The 15,648-nt window shown below is 39.9% G+C and overlaps 1 protein-coding gene across 1 annotated transcript in view; it reads right to left on the reverse strand.

Annotated features, from left to right (window-relative positions):
- LOC134862319 (CUB and sushi domain-containing protein 3-like) overlaps nucleotides 1-15,648 on the reverse strand; it is a 199,550-nt gene that overhangs the window by 47,921 nt on the left and 135,981 nt on the right. The window contains exons 47-54 of the mRNA XM_063880172.1: nucleotides 11,014-11,202; nucleotides 10,258-10,404; nucleotides 8,785-8,973; nucleotides 6,166-6,351; nucleotides 5,170-5,364; nucleotides 4,299-4,472; nucleotides 2,438-2,611; nucleotides 1,570-1,743 (exon numbers count right to left, since the gene is read on the reverse strand). Coding sequence (XP_063736242.1) covers nucleotides 1,570-1,743; nucleotides 2,438-2,611; nucleotides 4,299-4,472; nucleotides 5,170-5,364; nucleotides 6,166-6,351; nucleotides 8,785-8,973; nucleotides 10,258-10,404; nucleotides 11,014-11,202 — 1,428 coding nt within the window. The remainder of the gene's footprint in view (nucleotides 1-1,569; nucleotides 1,744-2,437; nucleotides 2,612-4,298; nucleotides 4,473-5,169; nucleotides 5,365-6,165; nucleotides 6,352-8,784; nucleotides 8,974-10,257; nucleotides 10,405-11,013; nucleotides 11,203-15,648) is intronic.

Consider the following 15,648-nt stretch of genomic DNA (forward strand, 5'->3'; position numbering starts at 1 on the left):
CAAATGTGTGGAAAAAGCTGGCACACTGTGAGAAAATCTTACTGGGAACAAACATGTTTTGAAAAAAGGTAGTCATGACAGTTTAATAAGATTTTACTCATCTGATCTTTTACCAGGTCTGTCTCCCCTGTGCTATTCACAGTAATGACAACTGTGTCTCTTCACATCTGACTGCCAAAAAAACCGTGTGCCAAGAGGAGAGGTATTTTTAAATGGGCAAGGACTGGCAAATCTAGCCTTGGCAGACTAGATCCAGAGGTAGCAGACCAATTAAATCCACAACGGATATCACTGAAAGGCATTTCTTTAATTGTGTTTTAATGGTTGCTTCTTCCTCTGTTACCTTGTTTTATAGAATTTTAAAAGAATGTGCACCTACATTACCATATCTTCACACTTCAATACATATCCGTCCAAAGCTGGAGACATTTTCAAATTCATATATGAATAAGGTATTTTAAAATCATTTTTAAATTAAATAGCTTCATTCATACTATGCATACCTACTATATTTCGTCATTTTACTTTGGGGAATATAATGTAAATTAAAAGTGGGAAATACAGCAACATATTCTCAAACTGTCAAAACAATACTGACAAACAAGTACATATTCCTCTGGTGAGGCCACTAAACACAGCACTAATGAGGACTACCTGGGCACACTAAAATTGGACACGACTAAAACACAGCTGCCACCCGACAGTCCCAATAAGATGCCTTCCACTAAATGTACTGTGTGCTTTCTTGCCTTCAAAGTAATCTCTCCCTGCAGCAAGCCTCTTGGTAAAAAAGTAGTTGAGAAAATGTAGAAAATAATTCCCAATTTACTCTTCCCCTTCCATACATTGTGCTGCAAGCTCGTTATAGCTGTTTCCCCGCTTTGGCTCTGAGGTAAGAGCTCCAGATGTTGCTGCCTAATGCTTTACTCTGAAAAGAAGAACAGAGTGATTTTTTTCATTTAAATCAATAGATATGCGATCACAATTTCTATCAATTCTGCTTCTGTGTCTAAGCCTGTGCATGCTGGCAGTTACAGGCTGCTTATTCCTGAATGATCATGATACATCTGCTGGCTGCTGGATTCTTGTAGTCATCCTAGCCTCTGATTCCTGAAGCATCACAAAGCACCTGCAAAAGCCATTTCATGCAGTTCCATTGCTGGATCCTACTTCTGCTTACTGGCAGCTACCTGCTCCACTGATGAGTAGCCTGATCACAGGAGCAGAATTAGACAGAAGCGGCTTCTGTCACCAAACATTAATGCGCTTTAGTGATACTCAGAGATATCAGACACGGATCATCTCTGAAAGTTAACAGTATGCATAATAATGTGATGCATTTGATGGTTCCAAATTCTTGTAGTCATTTTTGCTTTTTATTTTTTCATTCTTGTCTGCTTTGCCTCCTGAGGCAATGTCTGCAGAGTGAGTCTTAGCTGAACATGCTGGCAGAGACAAGCAGCTTTTTAGTTCAACTGTCAAGATACATCTGCATCTTTCTGATACTTTAAGTCAGACCAGATGCCAATCATTTATCTAATCTGCAGGGGCTCACTGGCAGGAGTTTACCTCTGCATGTCGGTGGCTGCCGGCTCCACTGGCGGTTGGCCTGGCACTGAGCTGTGGAGGGCCCTTCAAGGGTGTAGCCTTTGTTGCAGGAGAAGCGCACCACATCGTTGTAGTTGAAGCCATCGCCTGTGGTGCGGCCATATATGGGGCTACCGGGGTGGCCACATGTGACAGCTGAAGTTGACACGCATCACCCGGGGACGTGTCAGGAATAACAAGGTAGATAGGAGGATGACACATAAAAGGCAGCAAGGAATGGGTTCAAAGAAAAGGTAAAGGGAGGGGTGGAATATATAGAGTTTGTGTAAAGAGGGAGAGAATAAGGGAGGGACACGAAAATCAATAATCATGATCGATAGGTGAAGTACAGTGACAACCATAATCGGAATATTATTATCATATAATTAACCTCAAAGAACAATAGGGTAATTAAGAATGTAGACATGATTTGGATTGGGAAACCGGTAAACAGCAGATCTCTCATTGCATCAGTAGGTGGCTAGGAGATTGATAATCCCATTATGAAGATGTGTATCAACTATACGCTTGAGCCCTTCTCCCACTAAAGGAGCAGAAAGCTTTGAGAATTGCAGGAAGCTTTTTAACATTAATTACACATTTGAATTTATTTTAACATTGCAATTAAATCGTCAACATTTTTATTTTCACTTTCTTTATTGTGAACACCCATTTACACCCATATTCAAAGCACCCTAACATAATTAGCTAATTAAAAACCCAGGAATGATAAAAGCAACACCCACCATCAGCTATTTTGTATCTGAAGGGTAGGTTGTGAATCTCGGATAAAATACAGTTTCCCACTTGCAGGCGATCAGGCAGTGAGGATTGGTTTTAAAGTACTTACAGATACAAACTGGGAGCTGTCCAGACCAGCCGTGTTCCTGCTGGCAGATCCGCACTGAGGAGCCAATGAGCCGGAATCCGGGGTTGCATTGGTAAACCACCGTGTCTCTATAACCAAAGTTTTCCCCGATCACCTGCCCATTCACAATCTGCTCTGGAACGCCACAGTGACCAGCTGCAGGAAAGAACATGCAGTATCCTAATAATTTGTCATTGCCTTTTTGCTTAATGGTAAGCCATCTAATGTATTTCAACAAGATCAGATGTTTGCAGAAAACGGAGACCAGGGAAAGAAAGTACACATACATTAATGCCCGTAGTGTAAGGTATAAATAACACTCTGCTCTACCAACAACAATTAGTTGTTGTCTATGTGGGAATCTCAGTTTTGCACCAGATGAAATGCACTTTGCATCAAAATCAAGAAGAGTAATGGTAGCTGAGAGTCCTGTGGTGCAATACTTAAGTTAAGCTCTCAAGTGTTTTAGAATAGCCAGCAGTGGTGTCCCCTGAACCGATGGAGGATAGTTGCAGGCTAGAAACACAATTTAACTGCGTTAACATGTTTGAATAACTTTGCATTTTGACAACTGTATTATAAAATGAAATGGGGAACCAGGTAAGTTAAAAAGGTATTGGAATTAAAAGGCTAGCAAACTAAATTAGTCAGTGTATTCATGAAACATATTGGATTTGGAAAGCATTTTTCAACTTATTATCTCTAAATTATTTTTTCTAATTTTGTATTGGCTTTAGCTTCTCTGAAATGTGATAACTCAGCTTCTCTCATCTAAAGAAGAAAAAGAAACACATGTGAAGCTCCTTCAAATCTGTGCAATACACTCAAGCACGTAATCATATTACCTAGAGCTACAATAAGTGCCTTTCAGAAAGAAGGATTCTTGCTGATGATTTCCACTGCCACTTAAAACCTGGGAAATTGCCACCAACTGTGAGCCTGATTTCCCTAATTCACTCGTGCACCAAGAAACTCAGCCGAGCATTTTATTATCACACTACACTTGAGAGCAGAGGGATTCTACAAAGATATTGCTGAAGTAGGCGACTGCAGTGTACCGTGAGGTCCCTGGCTATGTTAACCCTGAAAGTCATATTACTAAACAAGAGAGAGGTGCCCTTCTTTTAATGAACTGAGCCAATCTTGAGCGGAGTTTGGAGTGCAGAGTGCTGCCGCCACAGGGTTGATAAACGGACTGCTGCATCTGCCAGGGAGACCGTCACAGTCTGCTGCAGCGTGGGTTTGAATGCGGCTCAAGTAATTACCTATGTCTCATTTTCTTCAACAGTACAGAGCTGAGATGAGCTGTGGTAAGCTTGGCTGTAGAATATTTGCTTGTTTATGTATCTTAACAGCAGCTCAAAATGTGGTACAGCTTGGCAAGTGTCTCAGAGTGTCAGGCCAGCTGTGGCTCCAAAGCTGCTCTCTCACATTTAACATTTTAGAAAAAGCAAATTGCACTCACTCGGAGGCTTTACTGTACAGCACTATGCTCCAATTAACTAAAGGTAGTGCCCAAAAACTATTTTTACCTTGTGATTTCTTGGTCTATGAAAAAGCTGCTGTGTGCAAGCCCAGAGGTAAGTATAAACTGGCAGCGTTTAGTACCGTTGTGATTGTTGAATCAGACAACAAAAAATGTTTATAATCGTTTGTTTTATTGTACTATATACTATACACTTGGCAACATAACTGATTGCAGCTACCCTCTGCTTCCCCATCTGATTCTAGTCTGGTCTGGCCTTGCCAAATAAAATGCAGTTTGAACAGATCACAAGCAGTGTTTGACCCAGCTCAAGGCTCTCCTTGATAAGCGTAAAGGGAACATTAACATCCTGCTTACCTAGGCAGTGAGTCTCCATCCCACTCCAAAGGCCGGACAGGAGACACTCTCTAACCGTAGATCCAGTTAAAACATAGCCAAGGTTACAGCTGAAAATGGCTGACGCTCCAAAGGTATTTTGGGTCCCAATTTTCTTCCCATTAGGAAGAGTAGGTAGATCTCCACAGGATATGACTGCGGTGAGACAAACAGCATTGTAAATAAGAAGAGGAAGAAGATGGAGGAGGCACATAATGGAAGAACAAGACACCAGGAGAATGAGGGAAAGAAAACAAGACAGAAAGGAGGAGATTGGAATTGGCTTACATCTTCAGAGTCAATAGGAGACACAGTCATTTACACCCATCTTACAAACGTCAATGCCATAAAAGAGTGAGCTGTACTTTTTCATAGGGAGGATAATGATGGTGTTTGCCTTTGTACCAACATCTTTCATCAGGCACGCTGGAACTTCCTTTTGCCATTACACAGGCTATTCAGCTACTCAAAATGCAGCTCCAATGGCAGCATAGATAATCTTTCATTTCCAAACCCAGCAATAAACAATATATAGCCTAGGCTGAGAGGTGAATAAGTAAAAAGAACAAAAGGGCATCATCGAATTGCTGTGAATAAGTTCTCATTCTGCACTTCTTGTAACGTCAGACTCTTTTAATGTAGGATATATATATATATATATATATATATTCCTTTTTAATTTAGCTGAATATAAATCATCACATCAATTTCATGAAATGTTACTCTATCTTTGCTTTGAAATTAATTAAATTAAACATATAAACAGCTTTTATGGGATTAAATCATGCATCTATCCTTGTTTTATTTTTCAGTTCTGCTGATTGTATGTGGTGCTGAAACAGAAGTCACTCACTTCTACAACGAGGCCGCTCGCTTCTCCAGCTCCACACCCCATTGGCCAGGCACTGGATGTGGGCGGGGCCAACACGGTAGAATCCGGGGTTGCAGGTGAATATAATTTTAGTTCCGTACTCATAGTGCGAGCCGTTGACGATCCTCCATTTTCCATGGTCCAAAGAGAAGGAGCTGAGACTAGGGCACATGATGACTGTGCCAAAAAAAGACACGAAAGAAGAGGGGAGGAGAGTGGACAATGAAATGACTTGTGTTTCAATTTAGTTTTTTATCCCTTGTACACACATTGCTAAGTACAAGCCCGTTAACAGAAAGAACAACCCAGCAGTGTCAAAGAAACAGAAATAGCATCTTAATCAGTAGAATGACTAATCCATGTTATGTAAATAGAAACTTCTGAATTTAATGTATACAAATGTTTCACAAGAAAGCTGTTTACAAACCGGCATTCGTTAAATCCAAATTAGTCCCAAACAAACTCTTCTTCTATGTTTACTGTGAGAGACATATACAGCAGGGAATACACATTGGTCTCAATAGTAAACAATGTTGTCAATCACTAGTTGCACTGACTTTCAAACTTGGGGGAGTTGCATTGGCATGTAAAACATTCACTCCAGTGCCAGTTACAGATTTCTTCTAAACTTTTACTCTCACTTTTATCCATCCGTCTTTTTTACACTACACAACAGTGTTGGGGGTTTCTGTGATGAAACCACAACTCGTGGTAATATTGGGACTGCGGTCCATATTCCATGACGCCTCGTATTACAGTGCAGTGTTTTGATGATATTCCACAACTCCTCAAACTGGCTTTTTCAAACTCTTTCTGTCTCTGAAAACTGTCAGTTTTCCAAATCAGTGCTTTCTGCATAACTCTTTCCTATCCTCATCTCTCAAATTCATCTTCCCACTGTCAACCATGCGATGGGTTCTTGCGGTTACCCCTTCTCTCTAAAATCAGCCTCCGTCTTCCCCAACATCCTCCACTCACCAATGCATCGGGGGATCTTGTTGTGGTTGCTCCAGGTGCCGTCTGGCTGGCAGACTGTGGTCGTCAGCTCTTTGGAGGAGAGCCGGTAGCCATTGTTGCAGAAGTAGGTCACCCGGGTGCCGACAGAGTAATCAGCAGCCAGCACACCTCCGTTAACTGGCGCGGTGGGTACGCCACAGGACACAGCTGCAGGCGGCGAGAGGAAGGTCGTCATGAAACATGTGTCCAAGAAACAACACACATAGTAGAGATTGGCAGAGGGACACCTGGTTAACACAGGCATGGGAGGCAGACCCATTTAGCTGGACACTATGCCTACTGCCAGTCAACCTCTTAGGAATATAAACTTTTTTTTACCCCCACCCAATGCATTTAGAATAATGATGCTGAAGTGTTCTGAGTCATGTCAACACTAACCCAAGACATTTTCTTAGAAGTGACTTTTAGTATATATTTTTTTGTTATTTTATTTTTTTGTGTACAAGGCTCGTCTAACTCTTAATCGCTTCATAGTGCTTCGGGGCCTCCTATATTCTCTGCTACTATTTTATTAAATACAAAATATCACACAAACTAGAATAACAGGCTCTTAGCCTTTTTTTGACAATGCACTAAACCAGGGAATTCCACCCCCAAAGGTATAAGAAATTCAAGTTCCTAGAACAACGAAAAAAACTGAAACATATTCATCCCACATTGCCTTCAACTAACTGTCACTTTCTATGTTTTATTCCATACATGTTTCATTAGTATGCCTTTCTTTACTTTATTGTTTGCTTTTGTTCTACATTTTCCTGTGTGTGTTTTGATTTATGTTGTGTCTTCAGTTTGTTGCAAAGGGTTTTCACAATACTCTCTGTATTTGAAAGGTGCAATCTGAATAAGTATTTTTTTTTAATCTAATAAATGAGAAAAAAACAACCCAGTATAACAAGACAATAAACAGAATCCATAGGAGCCCTCATACATTTGATCTAATAGGTTGTCAGTCTGATACACCTAAGAATCAACCACACTGTAATGGTGTGGCAATTTACTTATTTCTTTTTCATTATAAAGCATTCTTTATTGCTCCAGTGTCCAGGGGATGAAGTTCTAACAGTCTAAACAATTCCTTTATTTCTCAGGCCACTAAACTGTGTAATGCTGATTATTGTTTCAATAGTGGGGGCTGATGTTGATTGGCTTTATCGATGACATACTTTAGGCTAACTGTTGTCACTTGATATATCCATGTCATTTTTGTGACTCTGTTCTATGTTTTACCTGGCTGTAAGACAATTTCCCTTAAAAAAAGAAAGTTGAAGTTGAAAACACTTAAGGCAAATTGATGAAAGTAACACGTTTATGTAACTTGTTTCAACAGTAACTATAATATGAAGCTCTCACACACAAAAAGAGTCCCACACAGCACTGTGACCTTGTCTATACACAAAGAGTGAATCTTAGTTACTATAGCCTCTGAGAATATAGCAGACAGAAAGCTCAAGATAGTACGATTCAAGGTGTTTATCATCAGAGCCAAGTCAGAGGGAGTGAGTCAAGCAGGGAAACCAACATCTGCAGGGCCAGACTAAATGTGAACAGTTATGCAAACACACACACACGATAAAATGGAGCAGCAATGGTAGCTGCACGCTGAGAAACATCAAAAGGGAGGAATCTGCCAGCATGGCCGGGAGCCATTACATTGCCCCTCACCTCTCCATGAGAGAATCAATCAGCATTCATTTGCGAGTACTGCTAAGTCACAATCTAACAGCTGCTAATCACACACACTAAAGACTTTCCCACACTGCAGATGGAAAGTTTCAACGTTAGGAGGGTAGAAGTCTGTATTAAACCTTAGAAGGGCCTGAAACATTATTTAGGTCATTGCTTTTCCTCTGAGACGCACAAGCAACACTGATGCATTGATGTACTCTGCATTCAATATGGGTTTGAAAGAATGAAGGATTCATGGTGTAATGTTATCACCGGCATCTAGCATAGAGCATATGGACAGCATATGTATGAATAAATTATTTTATTTGCAGCTACGTTCGGCTTTATGTGCTTTGCAAGAGCTACTATGTGCAATTACCAAGCTGACGGAATTAATCACAGGTGTGGAGTGTTTTTATATCATTTTAAAGTACATGACATACATATTTTGATTTCACTGCATCATGATAAAATGCAATTGAGATCACCATCTGTTGCTGTTTGCAGCTGTGTGAGTATTTGTGTAGTGCATGCAATCATACCCACGCATATGCACACATTTCACATGTGCGCATCGAAGAACCCAATTAGTTGAGTGAGACCCAACAGCGGCAGACACTGCATGCTAATGGCGAGTTAGCCAAAGTAATTTGAAGAAGTGGAAATTGACAGAATAAGGGAGGATTGATTTCTGTTGCCTTTCCACCTGACAGGGTTCTTGCTCTCAATCAGGCAGGATTCAGTTCAGCTGTTAACAACACAGGAAGGGAGCTTGTGCTGAGACACTCGGGTGCCTTAAGCGCATGCCTGTCTACCCCCGCTGAGCATAAGGTTTCCAGAGGCAGTGACCAGAAGAACAGGGAATCAGGCAGGGTGAAGTTAGAAATAAAAGGCTGCCAGGGCTGATGTGCTCACCTTGACATGCGGGAACTGGCGAGTCCCAGGCATAGAAATCATAGGGGGTCTTCTTGCACACAGCTGTTCCCTTTCCGATCAGCTTGTAGCCCCTGTCGCAGGCCCAGCGCACCATGCTGTTCAGATGACCTCCGGTCTGGCTAACGACAAAGCCGTGTTGTGGGGAGTCTGGTGTACTGCAGTACATCGCTACAATGGATGGAGGAATAAAGGAACACGGAAGAGGAGCGGGATGAATATCGAGGAAAGGGAGAGGAGAGAGGCAACAAGAGAAGGTGAGAATAAAGTCAAAGAAAAGGGAATAGAGAACAGATAAACAGATGTTACTCGGGGAAAAAGAGAAATAAAGCACAGGAAAGGGAAAGGGATTAGAGGCTTTAACACAGCTCCTCTAGAGAAAGACTCAGGTGAACATTTTAGTCACAGTGAGGCTCCATTCTAAATGCAGAAAGATAATAAGGGAAAATGCCTGAGGACTCTCACATCTATTTAGCACTCAGGCTGTGTGCCAAAGGAAGTCCTCAAAATCACATTATTACTATTCCTCTCGTGGCCTATGGGAATGCACATATTCAATTACTTGTGCATCCCCTAGTTATTTGTTCCTAAGCCTTACTTTCTCCTCATCTTACAGTCCATCGAACACAAAAAAGGTAAATTTGATTTCCAGAATATGAGCACCGGATAGCCGATGGGACAGAAAAACCAAGGCAGGGATGTGTGCTTCACAAATGTCATCAAACATTTCTTCAAATCAGGATGACTGGAAGAAAGCAGGGATTCAGAAGAAAAGACACACACTGGGGTTTAAGTCAGTTCCTGTTCAAGTCAATCAAGTCAAGGAGGAGTTTTTCTTTATAAAATTCATCACACCAACTTACTTTCACAGTAACACTCTAGTGTATTAAATATAATGGAGAGGCACAACATAAAAAAATCATGTCTTTTATGCTTTTTTCATTATCATTGATGCATTTCAAATGGAAGAAGAACTCCTTTGCTTGGTACGGCTTCCTTTATTAAAAAAACAATTAAGAATTTAGAAACCTTTTTAAATTAAGGAGTGCATAACAACATGGAAGTGTTGCAGTGATTTATTCTTCCTGCCTCATGTTACTCTTAAAGTGAGCCATTTTACATTTTCGTGTAAATTCAAAATATTTTTGTAAATTAATGAATTTGTAAATCTCAAAAAATAAGATCATTCACAGCATAATGTGATAAAAATCATGGGGTGACATTGTATCCTCAGTAATATCCAATAGCTGCAGCAGAGAAGGATCGGCGAATATGTTTCCCTATTTATTGTTAACTCTCGTTCAATTGAAGCATCTCTAGAAAGTGTTGACAATATACATGCCTTTATTATAAACCCATGACTTTTATCACTTCTCTCTTGTTAAGAGACAAAGTATATTGAAATAGCACCAATAAAAGTATGATTATAAGCTGGATACATACTTTGATACTCACCCACGTATCTGATGTGGAAGCCACGTCGGTTGGTGCCGTGGTCAGAGGACCAGCGCAGCAGGAGCTGGTGGCCGGCGGTGGTCAGGTTGAAAGGCGTCTCAATGTCACCGCTGAGTGATGCTAGGCTCTGCCCGTAGATGTTGGGACCTGAGGACAGATAGATGGACAGACACAAACACAATGTACCAGGAAAACAAGCATTAATGTAGACGGACGCAGACATGCATCTTCATTTTTTCCCTAATTAAATAGCACTAATTGCAGATTTGTGGTGAGAACACCAGACCATATATTGTTTAAAATGTCCAATTGGCTTATCATGGCTACAAACACACAGTTGCAATTATTTAAATTTAGAGAGGATTTCAATCAAATAAACGTGTAATCCGATCAATGGGCAGATGTTATATGGTGACCAGGCAACAGTCTAGGGATCCAATGCCTTGATCAAGGGCACCTCAGCAGTGCCAAGGAGGCAATGTGGCACCTATCAAAGCACCAGTCAACTCTTTGCACTTCCTCTTCACTTCCCTTATGGGACTTGAACAGGCTACCCTCCGTTCCTCAACCAAGTCCCTACAGACTGAGCTACTGCCACCCCTGAACACAATAGAACCCCAAATCAGTTCCAAAATAAGATGCTGAACCAGTGGTTAAAAAAACAAAAAACGAGAAGGACTACCATTTAACATTAGACCAAACACATTATTTTAAGTCAAATTGTTTGCATCACAACAACATTCGAGCAGAACCCACCATCAAATATTTCCAAGATGTCAAACTCTTTCTCTGTCTGGAAGAGCTCAAAGTGCAGAGTCATGTTGTAACCCTTCTCCACGTTGATCAGCCAGGAGCACATCTGGAGATTTGGGTAGCTGTCAGGGTAGCCTGGACTCAAGATCACCCCCGTTGAGTCAAAACGCACCTCATGGGCTGGACATTGGACTGGAAGAAGAGAAACAGAATAAGGGTGTGCAGCGACACAGGGAGAACGGAAAAGAAAAGAGTGGAGAGGTGGAGGTTGAAAGAGGGAGATGAATGAAAACAGAATAAACAGAAGAAAAGGGAAGAGATTGGATGGTACAATTAAAGATAAGGCAATATGATTTGAAGGAGTTAAAGGCAGGAATGCTCCACTGTGACAGTGGTAATCACATTGGAAAAATAACTGGTCCTCAAAACGATTACATTCCAGCTACACTGATATTGCACCTGAGGGCTGAGCTGGTGAGACTGCTCTTGTCACCAGGCTCCCCTGATATCAATCCTTCAAATGATAAAACTAAATAGGTGAGACAGCTAACTTTGAATGGAAAAATGGTGTGTGTAATGCAGTGTGTGTGTGTGTGTGTGTGTGTGTGTGTGTGTGTGTGTGTGTGTGTGTGTGTGTGTGTGTGTGTGTGTGTGTGTGTGTGTGTGTGTGTGTGTGTGTGTGTGTGTGTGTGTAGGTGTGAATCAGCTCATAGCATTCCTATAATTTCCTTTAGGCTGGCATGCTGGAAAAATGACAGTTCTGTTTCCTTATTTTCCTTTTCTGCTGTTAACACAAGTTTCTCTTCAGTGCCACTAGTGAAGAAACATGACGCATATACAAGGTTAATGTGAACAATTGCTCCAAATAAAAAGGTCACTGGGAACAGTTTGACATAAATCAAGAAAAAAAAGGCAGAGTAGAAAAAAATGTAACACAAAGCAAGAATATTCCCTCTGGGAGTTGCTGTAGTTTCAACTAGCACAGATTTTGGCTCGGAGATAACAGGCAGATATGATATCTGCAAAGTCAGAAACTTTCTAAATAAAAATACATTTCTTAAATCACACAGTACAGCAATCTTCCTCTGCGGGAACTGAGGTCAACAAAACGTCTCATTACAATAACTCAACAACAAAGTTGAATACTTGAATCAAAGAAAAAGAAAAGGAAATATCACAACAAAAGCATAAAAGGATTTGTTCGTGGCAGAATCAATATTTATAGAAACACTTTTCATCAGGGAGGAAACAAATCTCCAGTCGATCGGCTCTGAAAATAAATTAACATAGCAATTTATTACGAACAGTAATATTTCTCCATTGCATGGCAGTTTGTGATAGATGTGATCAATATTTTTTCTGTGCATTCTTGAGTGAAGTCTTTCCTGATCAGACGCTTAAGGTTTTTACATCTCTCAAAACTGTATTACTTTTTATTTATTTCCAATCCCTTAAATAGTGGGCTCTAATGAGCTTATACTGAAGAAAGGGTCAACCAAAGCTGACCTATAGGGGCTAAAGTTAAAGAGCAATGTGAAGGGTGCATTTCTTAATGAGTTTACACCTTTGATGAAAGGATAATTTCCATATTTATTTGTTTAAACTGTAAAACAACTTAAAGGAAAAATAAGGAATTTTGGATAATGACACCTCCAATCTTTTTGAGAATGGTGTTAGTGTGTCAGGTCAGTGGTCAGTATGTCATTTTCACATTGCAGTTTCCTAAACTGTAAATAATTTTCAAACACTGCTTTCTAAAGTTCACACTTTCCCAAATGTAGTCTGAACGGTAATTTGTACACAGTTGAGAGCCTCGATTTTGCATCTGAGATTTTAAAATAAGTCTAGCGTTGAATTTTAGAGAGACTTATGACTCTCACTGACGATTAGATGGAGTTCACAACAGGGTCTTCTGCAGTTAATTCACACGGCTGCTTCCTCAGTTCTCTTCAGCATGAGCCTCTACTTCTACTGATGGAAGTGGGAATATTTTCATAAAGCTGACACAAATTCAACTTAAAAGAAATGTGTAAAAAAGTTGTTACTTAAAAAATTACTGATTTAATTCTTTACAACTTAAATACATGTTTTAACACTAGGGTTTCCAACTGTATACACTGTACAAAATCCCACTCCCTGCGCTGCTTTACCATATTGGATTGCTTTAAGGTGCACATTAAATCTCTATCTAGCGAGAATTTGTTATTGAAATAATTGAGCTCTTAATACTAGTTTAATAAGTTAACGTTGCCAGGCAACACACACGAGTTCATCCAGTAAGCACAGTTATGGCTTAAATTGCTTTGCTTCAAACTTTAGGTGCAGGGATTCAAAAAAGAGTAATTGCGAGAGGCTTAACACTGTTTCAGACACCTCAATACTTTTACTTAATGAGGGCCATGATCAGGATAGGACACAGACTGAAACTTACACTGTATTCCTATATTGATAAGGATACTATACAAGTGTAGTCTTTAGTATCTTAGTGTCAAACATTGCAAAAATCAAAGTATTAACTAACAAATTAAATAATATAAATATAGCCCCAGTACTAGGTATATAAATATCAAAAACTCACCAGGAAATGCAACTCTACATAATGATACAATGTTTAATGTAAGTTATATTTGCATTTTATTGACAAAACATCAAAGTGTGTATTAGAATATAAATCTCCTTAGACCCATTTATTAATGGTAGTATTTTTATGTCATTTATACATCAATGCCATGCATGCCAAAATATAAACGGAACTACCACTGGTATTTAATTTGTAACTCATTGTGCAAAGCCCCAATTGTTTATTCTTTTACTCAGATCACTGTGTGTACAATAAGAATGCCATGGCAACGACTTGTACATATTGCTGGTTGCAGAGACATCATAAAATAAACATACTTAAGTATAATGGAGATAGGTTAGAGCAGACATTGCTTTTCATTAAGTTTTCTGACACATGAAAATCTATGGGAATGTGAAAATCGATATTACAACATTTAATGGGTCAGATTCAACCTCCATGTGGCAGATGGTTTGCCGGGCATACACAGCAGTAAACTCAATTGTGGCTCTATCCTTGATTAAAGCTGATACACAACCTTCCTCATAGGAAGATAGAGCTTGGGGAAATATCAGAAAGATCAGGGGAATTTGAGGGTGAACAGGCATAGCCATGCAAGGACATTTCAGTGTTATCTTATCTATAAGCATAAAATGACAATTAACAGAAGGGTTAACAGCAAACAAAAGCGGAATGGGGGAACACTGGAGAATTCGTTTTCCAGCAAGCTGCCGACAGGAAATGGCTTCTTTAAAAGCTTACTGCAGCAGTCTGTAGGATGTGAATAGCAGGTCATCTGAAATTAAGTTCAATTCTACATGTCCCAAGGAGAGCAATTAGTTCCGTGCTAGAGGTGGCACAAGGACATAACGTATCCAGCACAAGGAAATATAATGAATTCTTGACTACAATAATGAGGTGATCCATGAAAATGTCAAACGAGGAATAACTAACCCAGACAAACTAAAATTGTGCTAAATATGCCAATTATATGCAGATATTTGATCAAGACATGTGCTATACGTTATCATATATAATGTCCGATAACTGCTCATAGCGAGTACAACCTCTGTTAGACTTTTATATATAAATGTTGCTTTTTAATTTGTTCTGAATTAGAAACCTATCGTCTTGGCAGAGTGCAGGACAACACAATGATGTATGAGAGGTATGCTGTCCAACATCAAAAAAGTTGAAAATATTTCTGCTGTAATATTGGTTGCTTTGCACATGAAACCAAGTGAAAAACAATGTAGTGTTCTCCAAGAATAGTCCCAACATGCTTTGCCAAACTGGATTTGGCAGGTTAATTCAGTCACTCAAATTGAAGCCTGTGAAATGACTTTAAATACAGTATGACAGTTTTAGCTGATAGAAGCTAGGCGGTGTTGGCAGGGCTCTGTAACAGTAACACATGAGAAGGTGAGCTGGCAAGTCCAACACAACAAGAGAGCTGGAAATACCTCCCAGTACTCTCAAGTGAGTGACTGCCTTCACTTGGCACCAAAGAAACAGATCAAATTATTCTGAACCATTCACAGTTGTTACTGATCTGCTAAATTGGTCACTCGCAAACAAACAATGAAATGAAAAACATCTCACTGCAAGGCTTAACGTGATTGTACATCTGTATGCCAGACAGCTGTTATGCAGTCTGAACGTATACAATGAAGCTTTTCTCTCCTCCGTTTCCCCATCTGTCCCTTTATTCTGAAATGTGTGACCAGCTCATAAAATGCTGCGGGACATTATACCCCTTGTTCTTTTATACATTTTTCATTTCTCAAAAATGCAGCACAAGAAAAGGTAGACGCTGTTGTATTCAAGACGTTAACACACAACTTTATGTATGCAAATGCTATCATCTGCCATGGTTTTGGTGTATTTCACCTTTGTGCATACACTAACAGAGCTACTCATGTGCAGCGCAGTATGTAGCCTTTATGAATAAAGTATAGGAATCTGAGTAGCTTTCACAGCTTGGATTACCGGTCAGGTCACTCGATTTAAGCTGCCATAACTATTTGTTGCTTCTCTTTCCACATACTAAAATGAAATCAGGGCAAGTTGTGAGAGCA

Source organism: Eleginops maclovinus, chromosome 3 (assembly GCF_036324505.1).
Source record: "Eleginops maclovinus isolate JMC-PN-2008 ecotype Puerto Natales chromosome 3, JC_Emac_rtc_rv5, whole genome shotgun sequence".
Lineage (NCBI taxonomy): Eukaryota > Metazoa > Chordata > Actinopteri > Perciformes > Eleginopidae > Eleginops > Eleginops maclovinus.